The sequence below is a fragment of the Tyto alba genome, unplaced genomic scaffold (genome assembly GCF_018691265.1).
Source record: "Tyto alba isolate M040663 unplaced genomic scaffold, T.alba_DEE_v4.0 Super-Scaffold_46, whole genome shotgun sequence".
Taxonomy (NCBI): Eukaryota; Metazoa; Chordata; class Aves; order Strigiformes; family Tytonidae; genus Tyto; species Tyto alba.
In genome coordinates this window covers 15,751,368-15,772,249 of record NW_024881322.1, presented here as the reverse complement: position 1 = coordinate 15,772,249, position 20,882 = coordinate 15,751,368, and the positions used below count along the sequence as shown (strand labels likewise).

Genomic DNA, 20,882 nt, shown 5'->3' with positions numbered 1-20,882 from the left:
GATTTGTTTCTTCACCTTCATGCATGAGCTGAAGCTGCTGAGCTACTTTTACTTGTCCTCTTTGTGCGAAGCTTTTTCTTTCAGATAGTTCTTTTAATACATCACTGCATTTAACAACCTCGTCTCATGATAGAGCATGTCAATCCTAATTCTGTTTTGGGGAGACTGGAGAGCAAGAAGCAGGAGGAAGGGCATTTAGGCAACTTCCCTTCCATGTGGTGATCGCAAACTGGGACATCAAAAAAAGTCTCGGATTTAAGAAGAAGACGTGAATACAACATGGATGATGCGATTGAGCACATCATTAAAGCTGATGGCTTGTCTTTGACTTGACTGTCTCAAATGTGAGCATTTCTTTTCCTTTAGCTATTTCCTGCTCCATAGTGCCACAAAGGATGCGCAGGGATCCTGTGATGAGAGTGAGCACCTACGACGTGGGGCTTGTAGGTTCAGTGTTTGGGCGGTGGGGTTTGTCCCTAACAGTGTATGTCCATGATGTGGCCGTGGTGCCAGGACCCGGGATGGAGCACTGGCCCGTGGAGTGCCCGCGGATGGTTGTCTTCTCTTTGCTTCTATCCACCTTCTACTCAGCTCAGAGAAGCTTTGCTTACTGCATATTAAGAGGCTGAGAGAAGAGGCAGCATATAATTATATACCGTCACAGTGACCGCAGCGGCTCCTCATATGACTTTAAAGCATCCCCAGCTAATTTTTGTCTAATGTAGATACTAGTAACTTACTCTAATATGTAATCAGAATGCATTACCCGGGACACACTTAAGATTAACCACAGTGACACCGTTGATTGCTGCATGTAGTATTTATTCCCTAGTTATTTTTTGCGGGGTGTTTTTGTTATTGTGTTGTGTTTGGTTTTGTTTTGTTTTTTCCCCCAAACAGGAAAGTGGAGCAGACAGTTTGCATTCTTGTATTTTTTTTTCCCTTTCTGACTCGCTCCGCTTTCTTATGTCTCCTGTTTTCAGGTCAGTGCTCAGTTCTCAAAACGGATCCAGGCAAAAATCAAGGACCTTCTGCAGCAAATGGAGGAAGGGCTGAAGACAGCAGATCCACATGACTGCTCTGCCTATACTGGGTGGACTGGTGAGAAAGCTTGAATTTGAATGAAGGGTGTTTGTCTAATGATGTCATTGGGTTTGCTCACAGGAGGAGGTTTTGGTATTCTCAGGAGGAGCAGAAATACTCTGATATTTGTGTGAGTTGGTATCTTTTAACTCTGGACCCTTGGTCACTACTGTCTGGAATGAGTTCCATTGACTTCAGCAGACAAAGAGATAATTGGCTTTTGTATGTGCAGATCCTTGCAAAAGGAATGGATTTTCTAAGGCTGCTCTTTCTTTTGGCTTACCTAGGATTTCTTTAAGTATTTCTTAAAATGAGTTATTTTCACCTTTCTCTGTTCAACTGATTATTGGTTAGCAGTTGTCTATTGGTAACAACATTTTCATTTGGGGGAAGTAGGCGGGGGGAAGGTGTTCTGGTCCCAGGAGCTTGGAGCCTTAAAATCTGAAACGTGGACAGTTTGACTGTGCTTGTTCTGACTGCACAAAAATGGTGAAATCCCCATGAGAGGGAGTATGGAGGTAGGGTTGCAAGGTTGTGAACTTCATGAAGAGCAACAGGCATGTACGAGCGCTGGTTCTTGCCGGGCACCATCGTTCATTGGGCATCGCATCACTGATGCTGTCCAGATGTGCTGAGACCTCACTGTTGAGGCAGAGCTTGCAGTTGTCAAGCCCGATGAGGCCATGGCTCTTCAAGCTGCCAAAACACTTTTCTGTCTGGACTTCCTAAGTGCCACTTTGCCATTACAATGAGATTCTATTCCTGCTCTGTCTCACGCTCCAGGCATACTTATGCTTTTAGCACAGCATGTTTGAAATGTGCCCCGAGGAGATCTATTCTTTTATCTTTGTGTTGTGAGGGAGAGCACCTTGAAAAAACTCACCAGGCTCTGTCCGTGCTCGGGCTTAATTATGGCAATGAAAGGGTAAAATCTCTTTGCTTTCTTCTTGATGTTTCAGTGCAGATGGTGCTGTGGGTGGCTGGGTGGGGAAGTTTTAGACAACTCAGACTGGAAGGGTAGGTGTGTTTCGGGGTCTGAAAGTGAGTGGCTGCTGAGGGAGTGCAGGTGATTGCCGGTGGAGGGCTTTCTTGAAGGGCCATCACAAAATGGCTCCTTCCCTGGGGAGCTGCCTTCTGACACTGACTGACAGCCGGAGTTACGGCTGATAGACCAGAGCTTGCTGAAAATGAGTCATAAGCTAAAAGTAACACAGCCATCATTAGCTGAAACAAGAAGGTATATGAGCAAGTAACTCAGTCTAATCAGAGCAGGGTTTTTCCATTCTGTGGAACGATTGCCAACTATGTCTATTCCAAGGTGTAAACTTCTTTCAGGGACTTGAATAAATGGAATGAGGAAATGACCTTGAGTAAAAATATTTAAATGATCTGGTTTTTAAAATAGTGTAAATACTTGTTGCTTGCAGAGTTTTGCTAGTGTGCAAATCAGAAGGTAAAAAATAGTGCCGAAAACAACTGCCCTGCTTGTTATGTATTGAGTCTAGACAAATCTCATTGGCAGTACAGTCCTGAGCACTGGCTTGTACTTTGTGAAACATCTTCAAAATCTTGGAGCATGTACTGTTGGCACGTAACAGTCATAGGACTCATGTTAGAGTCCATCTTGCTTATGCAAGTACTCTTTGTAAGTACCAGACATCTTGAAGGAGCCATTTTAAGGATGTTGTACAAGGAAGGACTGGATGAACTGGGCCTCACAGCTGCTTTGCTGATCATCCTTTGATCAAGCCCAGATCTCTACACATTTGCTGCAATATAAAAAAGGGTTACAGAGATCCCAGTAAATAGCCCACAAGTTCCTGTGACAGTTAATTAGGCTAACCAAGCTCTGCGGCTCTCCTCTCGGGCTCCTCCAGAAAGACCTGTTCAAAGCCAGTCTGGAGAACATCTGAAGATGCACCAGCACTCTTGTGGGGTGGTTCTTGTGCTCCTCAGGGAGCGTCTCTGCGGAGCTAAGTGGGCCTTGGGTGTACCTGGCTTTAGCTGTGGCTCAGGAAAGTGCTCTCCCTGTTCAGAAACGAGTTTGAGATGCGGTACGGTCTGGAGGTAAATGCTTTGCTTCTGCACACGTATGCTTGCAACTGGCCAATAAACATCCACTTACATGGATTTGTTTCACTTTCTTTGGTGGACGTTGTTGCAATTTTTAAGGTTTGGTTTTGTTTTAATGTAAAACTATGTAGTGAGTTAAATGGAGTGAAGGTTGATATTACCTTCTGGCATTCTCCTTAGGACTTGTTTGTTTTCTGGCTTTTACAAACCAGCTTCACTTGTAGAAGCTTACAGTCTTGTGAAATACATTTAAAGGTTATAAAGAGCTTGGCAAGTCGAATCCAAAAATTCAAGAAAAGATCCTTTTACAAATCAAATGGGAAATAAGTCACTTCTTGCATGTAATAGATGAGTATTGTACAGTTACTGTACTTGGTCATATACATGTTCATTAGCCCAAGTTTTTGAATCTTCAATGATTTCTTCACCAAGCTTTGGTGCCTGTGTCATGAATTTTCTTCATTCTCTGCAAATTGTGAGTCTACAGTTGGGCTTCAGACTGATTTTTTTTTTTTTTTTTTTTTTTTTTTTTCCGGTGTCACAATCCAAATTGAAATGTAATCAAAATAGATGGCCTGATGCCTTGCCATTGCATAAGCTAGACCTTAGACTGACACATTGTAATTGCCCAAATACCTGTTCTCATTTAAGTTACTGGTTCAGAAGCACTAAAAACGGTACTGTGATATACTTACAATGAAATGTAAATGAAACTCTCTCTTTCCTGTGGTTGTTCCAGGTATTGCCCTCTTATATCTGCAACTGTACCGCGTCACAAAAAACCAGAGCCATTTGCAGCGATCTCTCGATTACGTGAAGAGAATCCTTCGCAATCTGAATGGCAGAAGAGTTACTTTCCTCTGTGGTGATGCCGGGCCACTGGCAGTGGGTGCGGTGGTTTATCACAAGCTGAAAAATGACAGTGAATCTAAAGAATGTGTTGCCAGGTAAGTGGTTGATGGTGGAAAAAGCCAGGCCTTTGATTTGTAGAGAGCATTGGTTCAGTAACATTATCAAAGTTTTGGAGAACAGGATTGAAAAATGGAGATTCTTTCTCCCTGATACATTATCAGTACAAGAATACAAAATAGGCTTTATCTTTGTTAAAGCTGGTGTACACTTGATTCATATTTAGCAGGTTATCTTGAGTCTTCTATTGCTGTAAAGACAGGATGTCCTGGGCATATCTGTAGTGCTTGCACATTTTGATTTTGTCACATTGAAGTGACATTTAACAAAAGGCACATGCTTGTCATCGGCAGTATGTAGTGCTGGTGCAGTATGCAATGCTTCCTGTAAAGAGTGGGTCTTAATTGTAGATTCATTACAAAACATGTACGCTGCAGGGATCTGGAAACATCCAGAGAGAAACATGGTACATTGGATTGATATGTAACAAAGATTTAATAAAGAGGGGGTGTTTGCTGCACTGTGGAAGGCAAGGGCTTTATTTAGGTCGGAGCATATGAAGGCTAGCCTGAAAAAATTCCAACCCCTTTTCAAAGTAAGCTAAATTAAATTAACATCTTGAGAAATCCCAGTTAGCTGTAGAGTTTCCTTGGGGGACTGACTGTCCCTTTGCTGGTACGGAGCTGGTCGCTGCCCCGGTGAGGCACTGGAGCCCTGTGGGGTTTGCATTCGGCACCAGCACTCCACCTGCTAGCGGTCCAGCAGCGTACCTCAGGCTGCCAGAATCTGCAGACTAGCCTTATGTCCTCATCTCCTTTCTGGTTTATATTCGGAAATATAATTGGTCTCTTTCTCATCTAGATCCTAGTGTGATTAATCTCTGCTGCTGTTCCTGAATGAGTATTTTGGTTTTGAAATGGGTGGTAGATTTGGGTTTTTTTGCTTTTAGAACTGGCAGTAAACTTGGGCTTGTCATTTTGGATGCAGCTAGGAAAGCAGTGTTGCTGGTTGCTGTAAGGCATGAAGCACGAGTATAGCAAAATGAGATTAGGAATAAATCTTCTAGCCTCGCCTCTCCTTGGCAAGTAATTACTAGGAGGAGGACTGAAAAGGAGATTACTTTGATTATTTGTTTCTTTTCTTCCTTTTTTGTTTACAAATATATTCATGACACCAGCTGGGTGGCACATAATAGATGTCTAAATGTAATCTATGACCGCACTTCTAACTTTTGATCTTGTAGCTGTCCAGCTGTATGACTTGAATAATAAAACTTAACAGTGGAAGTTTAAAAGAAAAGAATTTAATTCTAAGTTTCAAGCACAGTTCCAGGAAAGCAATGATAATATAAAACTTTTTTGTGAGTGGCTTGTCTCTGGTATTAAGCAGTGACAGCATAAACAAGCCATTGGGGTCAGTGTTTTCACTCTGGAATGATGTTGGTGCTAACACTTCTGTCGAGTAATTGCTGCTGGGGAGATCTGGAAATTTAATTTGGACTTAATCCAGACGGTCTTGCCCCCTTCCCCAATTTAAAATGTTATCATCTCCATGGTTTCATCTAATTGCCAATTTAATCACAAAACTGAGGAAGAGGCAGGGAGGAGGAGTGGGCAGGAAAACAGATCTTTGCTCCACCTCAGTGCTAATGCAGACTGGTGGAGTGATAGCAGGGAGTCTCTCTGGAGCAAAGGAGAGTTGCAATGGCCAGCCCAAGGCGGTTGTTTTATTGCTGAAGGCAAGCAAAAAATTTGTGTGTAATAGCAGTGCCCTTTTCAAAACTGAGCTGCTAAACATTTGAGACAACACGTTGTCTAGGGAAGGGGGTGTGCTGAATGGTGGAATTGGGTTTTTTGTTTGTTCTTGTTTTTTCCCTCTCACACTTAAGTGAAATTCTCAGAGGCTCCAGGAGGTTTCCCTATTTGTTGGAGTAGCTCTCCAGCCTCCTCCGGCCCCTACCCTGCGCCCATACATCTGTGTCTGTCTACACAAAAACGGGATAGTTGCACTAATCCTCACCTGGCTCTGGCTCAGAGTTGCCTGCCTGTCAGGGGTGGCAGGCACACACAGCTCCTGCGCGTAAACCCGGCAGCCAGCTGAGCTGGGGATGGCTGAGGGGAACGCCGGGGCTTCGGCGCTCGTTCTGCTTCTGGTTTGATTGGTGACCTGTACCAGGCAGAGTCCAGGATGGTCGCTAGAGAAGATGCTCTCTCTCCCCACCTGCCCTGTCTGGTGCAGGTTGTTACAGCTCCAAAGGACGGTCATAAGCGCAGACGCTGAACTCCCAGATGAGCTGCTTTATGGCAGAGCAGGATACCTGTACGCCTTGCTGTACCTGAATACTGAAATCGGTCCGGACACTGTCCCACAGTCTGTTATCAAAGAGGTAAGATGCTTTTCTCTCTCTAGTGCCACAGCATCAGTGAGGTTGAACTGGAGTCACTCCTTCGCATAAATCAAGGGATTAGGGGAGGGATCCTGGAGAGGAGAGGGACCTAGAGCCGGGAACTCACTCTCATCCATCCCTCCAACCTCTTCCCCATTTCCCCACTGCCCGCCTGGGACTGAGACAGGCCAGTGCAGGCGTCCACCGCCTGCTGTGGAAGTGGATCTAATATGGAATTAGTTTTGGAGCATCTGAGGATGAGAAGTTGTTACAAAAAGCTTAAGACACAAGCGTGGAATTGTTTAAGTGAAAAGGAGAATTCGGTGCAGGAAGGATGCATGACTATTCTGTAGATACCAGAACCAGAGAAGACAGGCCTGGAAAAAAGTTATTAGAAATATTTATATATTAAATTTATACTCTTAGAAATGTAAGTGATTTCATCATGTAGGAAAAACTCCATTTCTACTTCAACACCCAGGTCCAAATGAATTCAATATTATTGTCCTATCACTGTTTATTGTGGTTTATTCTTTACTGTGGTTTTAGTCATGACAAAGCAAAACCCTCTGAATCAAAGCAAGCGAGACAGATGGAAAGGATGTGTTCTCTTTCTTAGGTGATAGATGCTATTATTGAATCGGGGAAAAACTTTTCAAAGGAGGAACGGAAAACAGACCGTTGTCCTCTGTTGTACCAGTGGCACAGGAAGCAATACGTTGGAGCAGCCCACGGCGTGGCTGGGATCTATTACATGCTCATGCAGGTAAGAGTGTCTTCGGGGGGCTGCGTTTAAACACCAGTGATTTCTTGTTTTCCATCAAGAGGATCTTATCTGCAGCTCTCAGGCGTGCACAGTGTTGTGCTGGGTCAGGGTCTCACAATGTGGAGTTCGACTGTGCAGCAGGAACTGTGCAGAGGTGCCAGCTCAGCCCCTGGCAGCAGAAGAAATTTTTGACTTGGGGATCCTCGCATTAGAGTGAATTAACCCTTGAGTTGTGGTTCAGAGCACCGGCGTTCCAAGAGCTGAAGTTTCTTATCCTCAACAGAGACAGTGAGGTGCCTTCCCTCATCCTCATACTTACTTATTCTGGCGCCTGTAGTTAGCCCAGCTAAGTAGTCACTCACCATCCATCACTCTTCAATTTTTTGCTGTTTTTAAAAGAGTGCACTGCTGGTGCCTCCTGTCCTGCCCACCATGCCCTTCCTCTCTTCTCTAGAGACTTTTTTTTCACCGTCTTGAAGCTTTTGGAAGACTATCCTTAATCACAAGTTAATCTTCAGTATGCTTTTATTCTTTAGGTGTTTTTCCTCTTCCATATGCCCCACATCACTCCCCCAAAAATCTGATGTTCCTTAGTGCATTTATGACTCCTGTTCTCTTCTTTCTCTTGTCCTGAGTGAGATTCCTCTTTTCTGTATACCTCCTATTTCCCACACTGAAACCCATTCCCCCCTGCCCTGAGATTCCCCAATAGGATTATGATGTTTTTTCAAAACAGACCTGTATATCTTATTTCTGTTGTACAATCTGGAAAAAGAGCCTGAACATTCATGATGGAAGGTGGCCATAGAGCTGCATAATTTGTATTGTATCTGTTTCTGATTTTTAAAGGTCCTGCCAGTCTCTGCATCTTTATAATGTTAATTTTCTTGCCAGCTCATGCAGAATGACTTTCCTTCAGGCAAGTGGAAGGACTGTACATCCTCACAGCCTGAAACTGCGTACAGATGTTCACTGCAGAAGTGACTGAGCTGGTATTTGGTGTTGCCACTGCTCAGCCGTTCCTCATTTGCAAAAGATGCTGTGCCTTCTCCCCATCTGTTTCAGATTAGCTCACTCCGCTTCCACCAGCAGCTCAGGCTAAAGCTGCTGACTTTGCTGTGGAAGGGGCTACTGCTCTGCTGCCTGGGGTCATGTCTTAACCTCACTACAACCATTTTCTGCAGTGACCTTCTCACCGGGGCCTCCGGCTCCTCTGATTTACCGTGCCCTTATCCTCACTTCCTGCTTTCTTCAGCAAAGTGGTCCACCCTTTTCTGGTTCCCTCATCTTTCTGGCTTCCCTTTTTCTTTCCCTGGCTCTGCTAGATTTTCTGAGAAACATCCGGTCCTCTAAAAAAGCCTCTTTAAAGGGTCCATCCTTCATTTACTATTTAAGGCTGATAGAAATAATTGCACAGTGCTTTTTGGTTTCGGGAGGAGTTACTCTGTCTACATGTTAAAATCGTAACGATCTTTTCCTTTACATATAATTGCTGCTTTTAAGAATTACCACAAATCCATTGTTTACGCAGCATTAGATTACTGTCTTGTCACTGTACATTAAATATTGTGAGTCATGCAGAGTTGAGTCATCTGCTGCAGAAGATGATGGCATATCGGAGTCCATCCTTTTCCCATCCCTCCCACACCAAATGAGGAGAATTCTTCTGTATTTTCAACAAAGAATTCAGGAGATGGTTTGTTGAGTGGTTGTCCACCATAGCACCTGAGATGTGAACGTCACCGATCATCATTTCTGTACAACGCTTTTATGAGGAAAGATGTATTGCTGGATTTATTTACAGAAGACCAGAAGAGTAAGAGCTCAGTAGTGTTAAATAACTCATCCAGGAGGTAGAGGGGGAATTCTGAAGTGCTAGCTAGGGAATCTCTACTCACAGCCCCTTTCACTAGCCCTGAGCCAAAAATGACTGTTTGCATATCATTGCTCTTGGCTAGAGTCAGGATACATACCTGTAGCTTGCTTTTTTGCTGTTGGAATTAGGTGCTGGGAACCTCAACAGCTTGGGCAGAGAGCTCGCTTGTACTCCGATCTTCTTGGAAGCACAAGGAGGTTTGTGAAGAGCTTTTCTCTGCTTGGATTTACCTCCCAAGGACAGATGGGCTGGGCTGGGCTGGGCTTGCACAGCTCCAGACTGAAGGCATTTATTGCTGGTGCCCATCTGCTTTGCCTTCTGCTGCAGGGGTGCAGCGGGAAGTCAGCCCCGAAACAAAGCTTCCCCCAGAGCCCCCCTACCCCACAGGTCAGCATCTGAGGGAGGGCTGATCAGCTCCAGCACGTTCTTCATGATAAGCTGATCTGTATTCTGGTGTATTTCCGATGAGCAGCAGGAAGATTTCTGTTCCACTCAGAAGTGCAGCGGTGGAATTTGCTGGAGGGACCTGGTAGGTAGAAGTCTGGAAAAGTTTTCCTGGCTGAGATGAAATAGAAGCTGAGTGAAAGGTGAAAAAAAAAAAAAAAAAAAAAGCCCCTTAGGTTACTGAAAATACAGCTATTCATTTGGCTGTAAGACTGTCAACTGTAGCAGTATGCTCACCTATTGAATTCAAATGTGCTGGAGCTGGTGGGAAACTGAAATTGTATGACATCGAGTCAGCAACAGAGACAAGTTATTTAAAAGAATGAGCTCCGTTATTAGGTTCCTGTAGGCTCCATTTTTTTGCAGTTGTTCTCACAGCTTGCAGGAATTCCAAAAATTATGTAGGCTGTGTAAAAACAGAGAGCTCTGTTATGAAAATACTGTAAACCGGGCTTGTAGAGGAGGGAATACCAACAGAGAACAACTGCAGACCCAACAGATACTCGGCTTCTCAACCTTTACTTACACGGAGCAGGCAGGTTGATGGATATACTCTCCTTTTGGCATGGATGTAAACTAAATAGAAGAAATGAGAATGAAAATTCAGAAGAGCAATCTAAAGATGAGTTTGTAGTACAAAGATGTTTAGCTACCTGGAGAAGTAGCTGTTGCTTCTGAGATCAGAAATGCAGATTTATAGCCATAGCTTCAGGGGGTTTTGTTTATGATAGAAAGCTTTAACCTTCATAAACCTTTGCCAGGTGTGCCACTACATACACTCTTCATTTATTGGGACATAGGAGAGGTTTGCCTACCTTAGCTATTTTTAAAACAAAATGTGTAAGCCACTGTGTTTTAAATGTTTAGTATGAGCAACATAGCTATAAAACTGTCTTTCTCTTGTAAATGTTCCCTCCATTTTAAGGCATAAAGAGAGGCCCTAGAGTCTTGAAATCCATATTCTGTTCTCAGTTCTTCCATAGTCTTTCTGTGTCACCTCCGGTAAGACAGGTTACAACTTGGTGCCCCAATTTCTTTGTCTCTACAGTAGCTCTGAAAGTGCTCTTCACAAGGGTATTGTAAGCAGACATTAATTAAATCTGTATGAAGTGATTCAAAGTATTTGGATCAAGGGCACCTACGTAGGATTCTTGAAAACAGATCATGGAATTGAATCTTGACACACAATTTGTTACTGCTGTTTACGGTTTTGGTGTGGTTTTTTTTTTTTTTTTAATATTTTCTTTAGCCAATTGCAAATGTGGACCAGGAGACCCTGGCAGAGCTGGTGAAGCCAAGCATTGACTATGTGCGTCATAAAAAATTCCGATCTGGGAACTACCCATCGTCGCTGAGCAATGAGACTGACAGACTGGTTCATTGGTGCCATGGTGCCCCTGGAGTCATCCACATGCTCATGCAAGCTTATAAGGTGAATCATTCTATGTTCATATACACCTCTATTTTTACAGAGATCTGTATGCAGGCCGGTTAGATTGTAAGGCTTGCATTTTATGTCTTTCTAGATCTAGACTTTCAAACCAGAACGCTAGGCTAGGCACCTAAAAATCTCAAAATGTGTACCTAGGTATGTTTTTAAAGAGGAAGTAAGTGGGTAGAATTGCTTCTCAGAGTGCTAGTAGTTACTAGATTTTAGGCTTTCTTGGAAAAGGGCCATGTAGTTAAACAATTTGATATCAGAGTCCTGGGTGTGAGAACATTGACCTAAATTCTTTGAATCTTCATCCCAAGAGTTTTAAGAATTATGTTGGTTTTCAAAAGCGTAGGCTCATGGGTCTTGCCAAAGAATGTCTTCCATAAATTACTCCATTATTAAGATACAACTCTTGAGAACTTAATGCCAGAGCAAAGATCCCAGGCCCCTTCTAGGGCATAAATACAACCGCTGAGCCACCACAAGCCTACTGCTTGCTCTTCTCCATCCCTAACTAGGTTTGCCATCTCTCTTGTGTTGTGCACTTCTGATTTGCATGACATCTGAAAGTATGCCATTTAATTAAATTTATGCAAATTGGTTCTTGCTTTTGACAGCCCTCCTTGGCAGATTCCCTGGTTGGTCTCTGGGTGGGCTGATGAAAAGCAGGCTTGGTTTATGGAATAATTACTCGTGCTGCTACATGAAATGCAAACTGTAAATCTCTTACAGCACTGCTGAATGTAGCAGCAATCACAGTTGCTTTTTCTTTGGACTGTAGTAGGAGGTTGACTTTACACTGCAGAATTATTATATTTTTATTTTATTCCCCCCTGCTTCTTTGTCAATGTGATGCTTTCCCCAACACAAAATTCTTTGCAGGAGATAAGAGGGATAGGACCAAGGACCAGGTTCTGTTTAGCAGTCTCCTTTCTGACCTCTTTTTATGCTTAAGGTGATGTGGCATATGATGCTTTTCTTTTTATATTCAGCTTTTTGAAGAAGTGGTAAGAAAAACTGTTGTATGTTTTGGTGGCTGTGCTTTCATACCAAGCATACCAAGAGTCTTGTGATAACAGATGACAGTGTTTGTCCTGGAAATCAAATGCTGTTGCCAGGTCTTAATTCAGAATGTTACAGCTAAGTAGCAGACAAGCAATGTTCAGAGAGGGACTTCCTTTATCAAGTTTGTGGATTTAAGAATCTTGCATGTTAATTGCTTCTATTACCTTATTAAATAGCCTGGCAGGGGATGCTGTCTCTAAAGAACTAAGTCTACAGTAGTGCATCCTTTACGGTTTGTTGTTGTTTTTTTTTTTTGTTGATCTGTAGAGTGACTTAAGCAAAGGAGAGCAAAAAAAGTAGCCTTATAAAGGGGGAAGTCTGGTGGTGTTCAGCTAAATTACTTGCTTTTCTTTTCTGCTCTCTTGATGGGTTCTCTGTGTCCAAAATGCACTTCAGTTGCAATGAAGTTTGCAAAATTGGTCCTTTGCCCAAACTGGCTAGTGCTACCCGAGTGGGTAATTCCTACTTGTACTTGTGACAGTGAAAAGAGCCCCGTGCTATGTAAAGAGATATTCTTCTGCATTTTTGACATGGAATTGAAGGCAGATGGTGAGTTACCAGGAAGAATTACTCAGGAAGACCAGACCCTAGCCCTTTAGGAACAGATTTGATGTCCAGTATTCTGCGTTATGTTTCTTGGAGGCAAGAATTACATTTCTGTCTTTCAGAAAATCAAATGATGTTGTGGTTTGGGAATGGAGGGGAGAAGCAAAAAAGGACCACATACGGTTCAAATAGATTATAGGTTGTAGAACCAAGGGCCTTGAACTGGAGTCTTTCCTTTGGGGTCCCGATTTTAGAAACAACTTGAGAAGTTCTTTCTTTTTCCATGTAGAGAAAGGAGAAACATCTTTGTAAGGAAAGAAAGGTAAGTCTATGATGAATGGATTATTAAAATTGAAAATAAATTGTAGATGAAAGAACCCCCCACCAACAGCAAAATATCCCTTGGGTCCAGCTTTCTTTTGTTTTCGTTAGTACTCTGATTTATGTGTGTTTATTCTCTGTTTTTATTCCACAGACTTTTAAGGAGGATAAATACTTGAAAGATGCTGTGGATTGCAGCGATGTCATCTGGCAAAGAGGTTTATTGAGAAAAGGATATGGGATCTGCCACGGTACTGCTGGCAACGGCTACTCCTTCTTGTCTCTCTATAACCTAACTCAGGACAAAAAGTACCTCTACCGAGCTTGCAAGGTGAGCTCTGCATCATCCCAGCAAAATCGGTGGCGCTGGCAGCGGCAGAGCAGAGCGCACAAACCTTCTGTAGGGAGGGAGGAGCTAGACACATAGCCAGAAGAAAACGGAGTCTGAAAATCAGCCTGCCTTGAGCAGTAACTGACTAGTGTTGTGTGGTGCTAATTATTCCACTGAGAATTTGTCATCCTCAGCTCCTCAAGCAATACTGCTCGTAGGCTTTTGTAATTATTTGTTTTCAGACTAGTGTCTGTTTGGGGCTTTTAGAGCTCTGAATTGCAGTTATTAAATTGCTCAGATTTTTTTTTTTTTTTTTTTTTTCACTTATACAAATTGCAGAGGAAGACATGCTCAGATTTTTTCCAGTGGAATTCTCCAGGTTCTGCAAACTACGCTTGCAGTTTCCAAAGGAGAAGGCTTTCCCTGCCTCTGCTTCCTCATCTCATAAGACTTTTGTTTTGTATGGTTTTGGTTTGGTTTCTTGTTGTTGTTTTTTTTTTTTTTCCTCAGCTTCATTCATTGATACTAGGTTTCATATCACATACATAGCTATTTAGCTGAGGCCTTTTAAAAAAAGTGTGGCAATGGGGAATTTGGTGAGTTGCTTCTTAGGTGCTGTTAGGTGAGCACTGGCCGTGCGTGCAGCTGCTGCATTCACCTCCGCTGTCAGCCTGTCTTCCACCAGCCCAGCTTTAAAAAGTTGCTGCTTGTCTCAAGTTTGCCAAAGCGTCTCACTACGAGGACACGTGTAGGCATACCTGCATCTTAGGTAAGGTGATGGAAGCCTGTGGCTCCCATGGCAGAGGGGTGACCTCGTTACAGGTGGGACTCACCCCCTGCTGCCGTGGGAGCCCCCCCAGCAGGCAGGGGGGGCCTTGGTGCTGCATTTCTGGCCCGAGAGAGCCCTGGCCTTCCTCCAGACCAAGCTAGAGAAAAGTAAGTGTGTCTATTTCAAAGCCAAAGAAGGAAGAGACTCGGTTCCATACCTGAAATCCCTTTGAGAAGGAAGATGTGGCCAGGGGCTGCGGGGTGAAGGTGCCCGGATCTGGCAGTGTATTTGCAGCCATTCTGCATTTTAACAGCTCTCGCTCTTCGGGCTCTTGCAGGGGAAATCTTGAAACAGGCTGAGGAATTTGCTTGTCTGCCATTCTCAAAATCTTTTCGTTTTGAGCCAGAGCATGCAGGGAAGCAAGCGTGCGAAGGCCTGAGAGAACTAGAGTGCTCCCCTCCCAGGGGTGTTTGCTCACACCAAAAACGTGAGGCCCAGGGGAAGGAATCCGGCCAGGACTCCCTAGTTACCTCTCGGGAGCCGTGAAGCTATTTCACAAATGAAACAGAGGAGCTTGAAAGGCTGCAGCTCACAGAGCCCCTTGGTTTGCGCTTCTCGCTTTTGGCTTGGCAGATTTTCCCCAGCGTCAGGAGCCGGGCTCCAGGGAGGCTGAGCCCTCCCGCGCTGCCCTGCCTGGGCGGGGAGGGGCAGAGGGAGAGGGCAGGGCTCCAGGCAAGAGAGCACCCCAGCGCTGTGCTGCTCAGCCTTGAGATTAAACCACTGCTGGGGACAGGTGTGCCAAGTCTACCTGACAAATAACAGCAGATGTCTTCCTGCTTAGAAGATGTTTCTCCTCTTCCCCCCCCCCCCGCCTTGGCTTAACAAAGATATCAGTGTGGCTTACTGGCTTGGTGAGTTGTGCTGAAGCTATGAACTGGTAAACGATGGTTGGGCTTCGGTAGCCCGGGGTGCATTTTTTGAATTTCTCTTGCAGTTCCCGGTCTGGCAGTAGTACTGAAGGCTAGTACGCAATAAGATGCAGATGTTGCAAGAATTGATTGCAGTTTAGAAGCATGCCGTAAACATGTTCGGTCCTTACATAGTACGACAAGATTACATGGAGAATTAAACCTTGATTTGAAGATTTATAGCCCTGAGGGGGGCTCAAAAATGTTTCATCGGTTCTCAGTAGCAGTGTGGACCACAGTGTTTGTGTTTGTGGGTTTTTGCTGGGTTTCCTCCAGACATTCACACACACGCCTACCAGGAAAAGAAAAATTCATCCCCCAGGAACCATTTAAACAGAACAGAGTCGGGGGAAGAAGGGAGGAGGTGTGCCACCCTCTGTCCTCCCGCTGAGCGGATGGGTTGGACAGCTCTGGGGACAGCAGAGCCAGGGCTCGCTCCAGTTCGTAGGATGATCAGTTTACTAGCAGGTTGCCCGAATTGCAGGGGGGTGAGGAGAGGCCTCTCAGTTCTTTGCTTTGCAGGAATCTTCGCGCTGTATTTTGAAGGAGCAGTTGTTTGCTTCCAAGCACAGAAATGCCAGGGGAACTTGCGGCCCTCCCCGTGCTCTGGGGAGCCATAAAGGAGAAGTGTGTGGTTGCCATTAAATTGATCCAGATGCGGTTCATAGGTCGTGTGTAGCTACTGCAGCAGTGTGGATCAAACACAAGAAAGACACTGTTAACTCTTTTTAATGGTGTTCCATTTTCCTCAACACAATATCGATGACCTTAATTGTCTTAACTGTATTTACAACGATTTTTTGATAAAGTTTGGAGAGAGGAATAGGTAATGGCAGCTGGAGATGGAATCCTTTAAATTGGTCCACAGAAGTGAAAGAAAACCAAAATGCAGTTAACAACCCTAAGTCCTGGGCACGCGGATAAATTAAGCACCAAGACAGAGAAGAAACTGATATTACAGTATTAAGTTTGCCCTTGAAACTGAATGTATCTGTTTTCACAGCATTTCTCACTGACGGGTAGCAGGGTGGGTTTACAGAAAACAGAAGGACAGCCCACCTGATTACGCTGTCACAAAACGGAAAGTCTTGCTGTGGAAACACAACTCTCAAACCGAACTGTAGCCTTGTCAGGGCTGAAGTGGGACAGATTGATCTCGGGCACTGATTTCTGTGCTGTGTCTCCACTTACACTGGTTTACATTTAGTACCTATTAAAGACACGCAGATACTCAAGCTTGCACTTAACAGTCTGAAATAAAAAAATAATGCATTTTTTTTCTTTACGTTTTCCACAGTTTGCTGAATGGTGCTTGGAGTATGGTGCACATGGGTGTCGTATTCCTGACCGACCTTATTCTCTCTTTGAAGGTATAGTGATGGCGTTGCAAAAGGGGCTGTATTACACAGGAAAGAAGGGCAGCCTCACGGTTTAGGCGCGTGCTTAGGAGCTGGGAAATCTTCAGGGGGTTCCTCTGCTATTAAAAACAGACCCACCCCCTACCACCATCTCTGCCTCAAAGGCGGCCAGGGCCCGGGGAAGAAAAAGACAAAAGAAAGTAATTTGCTCTCACGACTCTCACTTTTGGCTGCATTTCACCTGTTTCCAAGGTAAAACCAGTTCCGCTGTTCTTCTTGAATAAATTTCTGCTGTGCTGGTGCCTCTTGGCTCAAACCAAAACAGAAGTCTGGGCGACAGGTTTGTCGCAGAGGAACTGGGCAGAGGAGCAGCTGTGGGGAGGGGGTCTCAAAGTAGTTGCTGGCTTTTCAGAACTAGACTTCCTCGGCTGCAATACGAACACCAGGAAGAGCTGGTTTCAATATGAACTCAAATCACTGGAGCAGAAAAGAAATGCAGAGTTCTTAGGGGCTTTTCTCTAAATTCAAAGATGTTCCTAAATGCTTTCCTAGAACTTTGTGTCTTTTTTTTATTATTATTTCTAATTTATTTTCTATTCCCTATCTCATCCTTACGTGTTAGAAACACAGGAGCAAGGAATCAGAGACCCCAGTAGGATTTATAGCCCTGCTACTTCATCAACAGTGCGCCTAGTGTGCCACCTACCACAGATACATGAAATGACAGCAGACCTAGTAGGATTATTCAGCAAATACACCAATCCAAGGTGTGAACGCAAGAGAGCAGCAGTTATATGCATCCCTTCTAAATACGGTTATTTTCTTAATGTTTAAGGGAGGAAAATATAACTATTCTTATTCCTCAAAGCTCCCTTGCGTGCACTTGTAGAGGGAAAAGGCAGGCATACAGTCTGTTGTGTAAGAGCTTTGGAATTTGCTGAGAAGGTGAAGTAGTGCCAACAATAGGATGATTTGTGTCTTAACGCTGACACACATCTTTAATTTTTTAAGGTTGGTGATTTTTCTTTTTTTTTTTTTTTTTTAGAAAACTCTAGAAGTCTCAAAATGGAGATAAAAGAAGTCTTTAATTTGGGGGGGGGGGATTTTTGTAGCCGAAACGGTGTGTGAAGCTGTCCCGTTCTGCCTGTCTGTGCACACTTTCAGTGGAAGTTGCGTGTGCATCTCACGGGGTTGTCTTAATTGTTTAATTTCCATCAGATGCTCTATTTCAGGAAGGTTCCTTTGTTTGTATGCGCCTAGCTGCTGCTGAGCTCTCCCGCTGTAGGGTGCCCCTGTCTCTCACCCTAAGAGTTTTATTAGGTGATGCTGGTGTCAGTGCCTCAGGCTCTGGCTGACCTCTTTATGAATAGCGAACAAATGAATCTGTAAATCACAACCAGAATAAAGTTTTGCCTTTGTTTTTTAACCAGTGAAATGATGAGCAAGAGCTGCTCCAATTCAGAGGGCCAGTCCCAACCGGGATTGACCTTGTCTTGATTGAAGTAGCACTGAGGTTGTGCAGCTGCAAACGGTGGCAGCGGGGAGATCTTGGTTCTGGCCTTTGATCTTTTCAAGGGAAACTTGGTTTCCTGGGTGAAGCACGGATGAACTTGCCTTTCTGTAGGCCCCAAGTTCACCTGTTCAGAAGAAGATCGAGTGATGAGGTCTTCAAACAGGCGCTGTTGCCTTTGCTGTCAACTCTGCTGTTTCAATGCCAAAGGTGCACAGAGATCTCTTTCTCGTTATGTTTTAGGCATGGCTGGAGCTATTCACTTCCTCTCAGATATTTCAGTACCGGAGACATCCCGGTTTCCAGCGTTTGAACTTGGACCTCAAAGGAGGGAAGACAAAGCGGAACAGGACAGCTAAAAGATCGTTTTGAAAGGAAACCGATGCCAAAAGAGATGAGACTGTTTAGTGCCTCTGATCCTGAACCGACTCAACCCTGAACAGATGTATGGATAAACCCCTTTCCCCCCCCGCCCCTCCCTGCCCCGAAGGACCACCAAGTCATTAGAGCATGGGCGAGAGAAGCCGCATTTAAGTTCTGTTCCAGTGACACGCTCAGACGCAGGACAAGAGAAGTCAAGTTTTGAACTTTCTCTCTCCCCTCGTATTTGTTGTCTTCAGGTCTTTGCCATGCTCTGCACGTGTATCGGTGTCGTGTGTTGATCTGAGTCCTTTGTCGTTAGCCAAAAGCTGGTGTCTCTGTGAATCTCTGTCCTGTACCTTCGTGCATGACTGGCAGCGGCAGCGGTGCCTCTGCAGCGTGCTTACCTGGAGAGAGGGGTCGCTGCAGGACGGTGCCCAGCTCCTCTGGTGAGCTGGCAACTTTCGAAAGAGATGAGAAACGTTTCTCTGTTCATATTTTTCTGCATTTTTCTCCACAGTCCCTAGAAGCTAAGGTGATGGAGGTCAGCCTTTTTTTGAGGAAGAGGTGCGAGGTTGGTGAATTCCAAGCTCTGCAGGTTGGAAGGGACCTGACTTGCCTTTTGCTGCTGTTGGGGGAGGTTTTTTTTTTTGAAAGCCCAAAAGAGAGGCCGCCGCTGACACCCGCACGCGGTGAGCGCGCGAGGCCCTTACAGCAGGGTGGAGATGCTTCCCCCCCTCCCCTGCCAAGCCCCGTCCCGTGGCACAGCGTCAGCTGGAGGTGGAGTCCCCCCGGCCAAACCGGCTGCCGCCGCCAGCGGAGCAGGGACACCGTGACTCTCGCCGCTCCCCTCCCGGCCGCGGGTTTGTAACAAGCCCGTCCTGCAGCACCCAGTGTGGCACCGAGGAAGAGGAGGGCGTCCGTCTCACGCCGGTAACTCCGGATGACCTGTTGCTCCCCAGCCGAGGAGGTTGGTTGTCCTGGGCCCTTCTGTCCGGCTGCCAGCCCCGCCGCACTCAGCCCAGGTACAACGGGAGCCGCAAGTACCAGCCGCTCGTGGAGGCTGCGGGAGCTGAATGAGCAGTGTGAAACCAGCGCTCGAGGCTGCCACTGAAGTTCGTTTCAGCTGAAAATCCGGACGGAAAAAAGCCCTTTTGCCCTCAGTTTTAACTGTGCTGCTGGTGCTCTGCTCCCCCTCGTGGCGTGGGAGGGGGGTGTGTGAAATACCTAACCTCCCTCCGGGTGCGCCTGAGGTTGGGAGGAGCCGTGCTCTGAGCGTGCTCACCGCAGGCTTAACGTGTCCGGGGAGCAAGTGCTGGAGGCAGGCGAGTCAGTGCAGCTACGCTGGCTGGCACCGGCTCTGCTGTCAGCCCCCCCCCAGGTCTCCCCCTGCTCTCTCGTTGTTCCAGGTGCTTATTTTAATTGCTGCTGGGTGGGAGCGGGCTGTGCGGCGGAGCCCGAGCTCGGGGGGGGGGGGGATTTGGTGGTTGGGCTGGGGGAGGCCAGAACCCCTGCGCAGCAGCGGGTGGCTGCGCCAAATCCACCGGCGGGTGAATCGTCTGCACGTTCCGTTCTGGGCGACAGCAGCAGCACCGGGGCAGGAACAGCTTAAAGTTGCTGCTCTGCTGGTTTGTCGCGTGGGACTGAAACACGAGGGGGGGGGGGGCTCTTCCACCCCTCTGGCAAAGGGCAGGAGATGGGGGGGGGCAGGGCGTCAAACCCAGGGGTTTCTTCCTTCAGGCTGTGGATCACTGATCCTGCCCCCAGAAGAGCCGGGGAGGGACCTTGCCCAGGTCGAAGTCTCACAGGAATTCTAACAAAGGAGGTGGATGGCAGCTCTGACCCTGTTTCACATCACCCCCCCCACACACCCCTTTTTCCCTTCCCCTCTGCTGCGACTGCGGGGGGTGGGTTAAGGGGGGAAGGGGTTTGCCAGGTTTGCAGGAACCACCTGCAAACACGGAACAGAAGCCACCGGCCTTGCCGGCAAATTCCAAGCCCGTGTTGTCCTGACTGCTTAATCAGGAGGGCAACAGGTGGGGGGGGGGGGTTTCATTCGGTGATTGTGTTACACACACGGCTGCTTGGCTGCTGAGCTTTGAGCGGCACCTGGGGGAGGTGATTTTGGCCAACTGGATCCCAAGGGGAATTAAAACGTGCTGGTTTGAAAAATATATAGGCATGTAGGGCAGCTTAACACTGAGCGCATCTCCAAGATGCTCGAGCGCACCCGTGGAAATAAGGAGCGAGTCAGCTACCCGCTCCTTCCAGGCCGTGGGCAGCCTTGTGCTGCCGTGGGGCCGGGACCCACCTCTCGGCAGGATCCTCTTGGAACCGAGCGCAGCTGGGGATGTGAGGCAGCGAGCTGGAAAGCACGACTGGCCCGGAGGCCCCTCCCTTCTGCTCGTCCGGCGGCCCCTGAAGAAAGGATGTTGTGTGAGGGTGAAAAAGTGCATTTCGCCAAGGGCGTTGTTTCCAGAAATCACATCAGACTAAAAACGTGGAAAATGTCGTAGTATTCCCTGGTTTGCTTTGTCCGTGTGTAATAGTCCATCCGTTGCAAAAAAGCAGTAGTGTTAAAAACGGAGCTGCTCTTCGAGCAGAAAAAAAGAGGAAAAAGAAAAAAACGCCGATGTTTTGTTCTTTGGCTTTATTAGTAAAGATCAAGCTGTGTGGTGGTAA

The 20,882-nt window shown here is 45.9% G+C and overlaps 1 protein-coding gene across 1 annotated transcript in view; it reads left to right on the top strand.

The window, feature by feature from the left end:
- The window catches only part of LANCL2 (LanC like 2), a 31,592-nt gene extending 10,710 nt beyond the window's left edge, over window positions 1–20,882 (top strand). Inside the window, exons 2-9 of the mRNA XM_042806352.1 lie at window positions 984–1,101; window positions 3,896–4,103; window positions 6,304–6,451; window positions 7,071–7,217; window positions 10,787–10,969; window positions 13,059–13,235; window positions 16,270–16,342; window positions 18,084–20,882. Coding sequence (XP_042662286.1) covers window positions 984–1,101; window positions 3,896–4,103; window positions 6,304–6,451; window positions 7,071–7,217; window positions 10,787–10,969; window positions 13,059–13,235; window positions 16,270–16,342; window positions 18,084–18,199 — 1,170 coding nt within the window. The 3' untranslated portion in view covers window positions 18,200–20,882. The remainder of the gene's footprint in view (window positions 1–983; window positions 1,102–3,895; window positions 4,104–6,303; window positions 6,452–7,070; window positions 7,218–10,786; window positions 10,970–13,058; window positions 13,236–16,269; window positions 16,343–18,083) is intronic.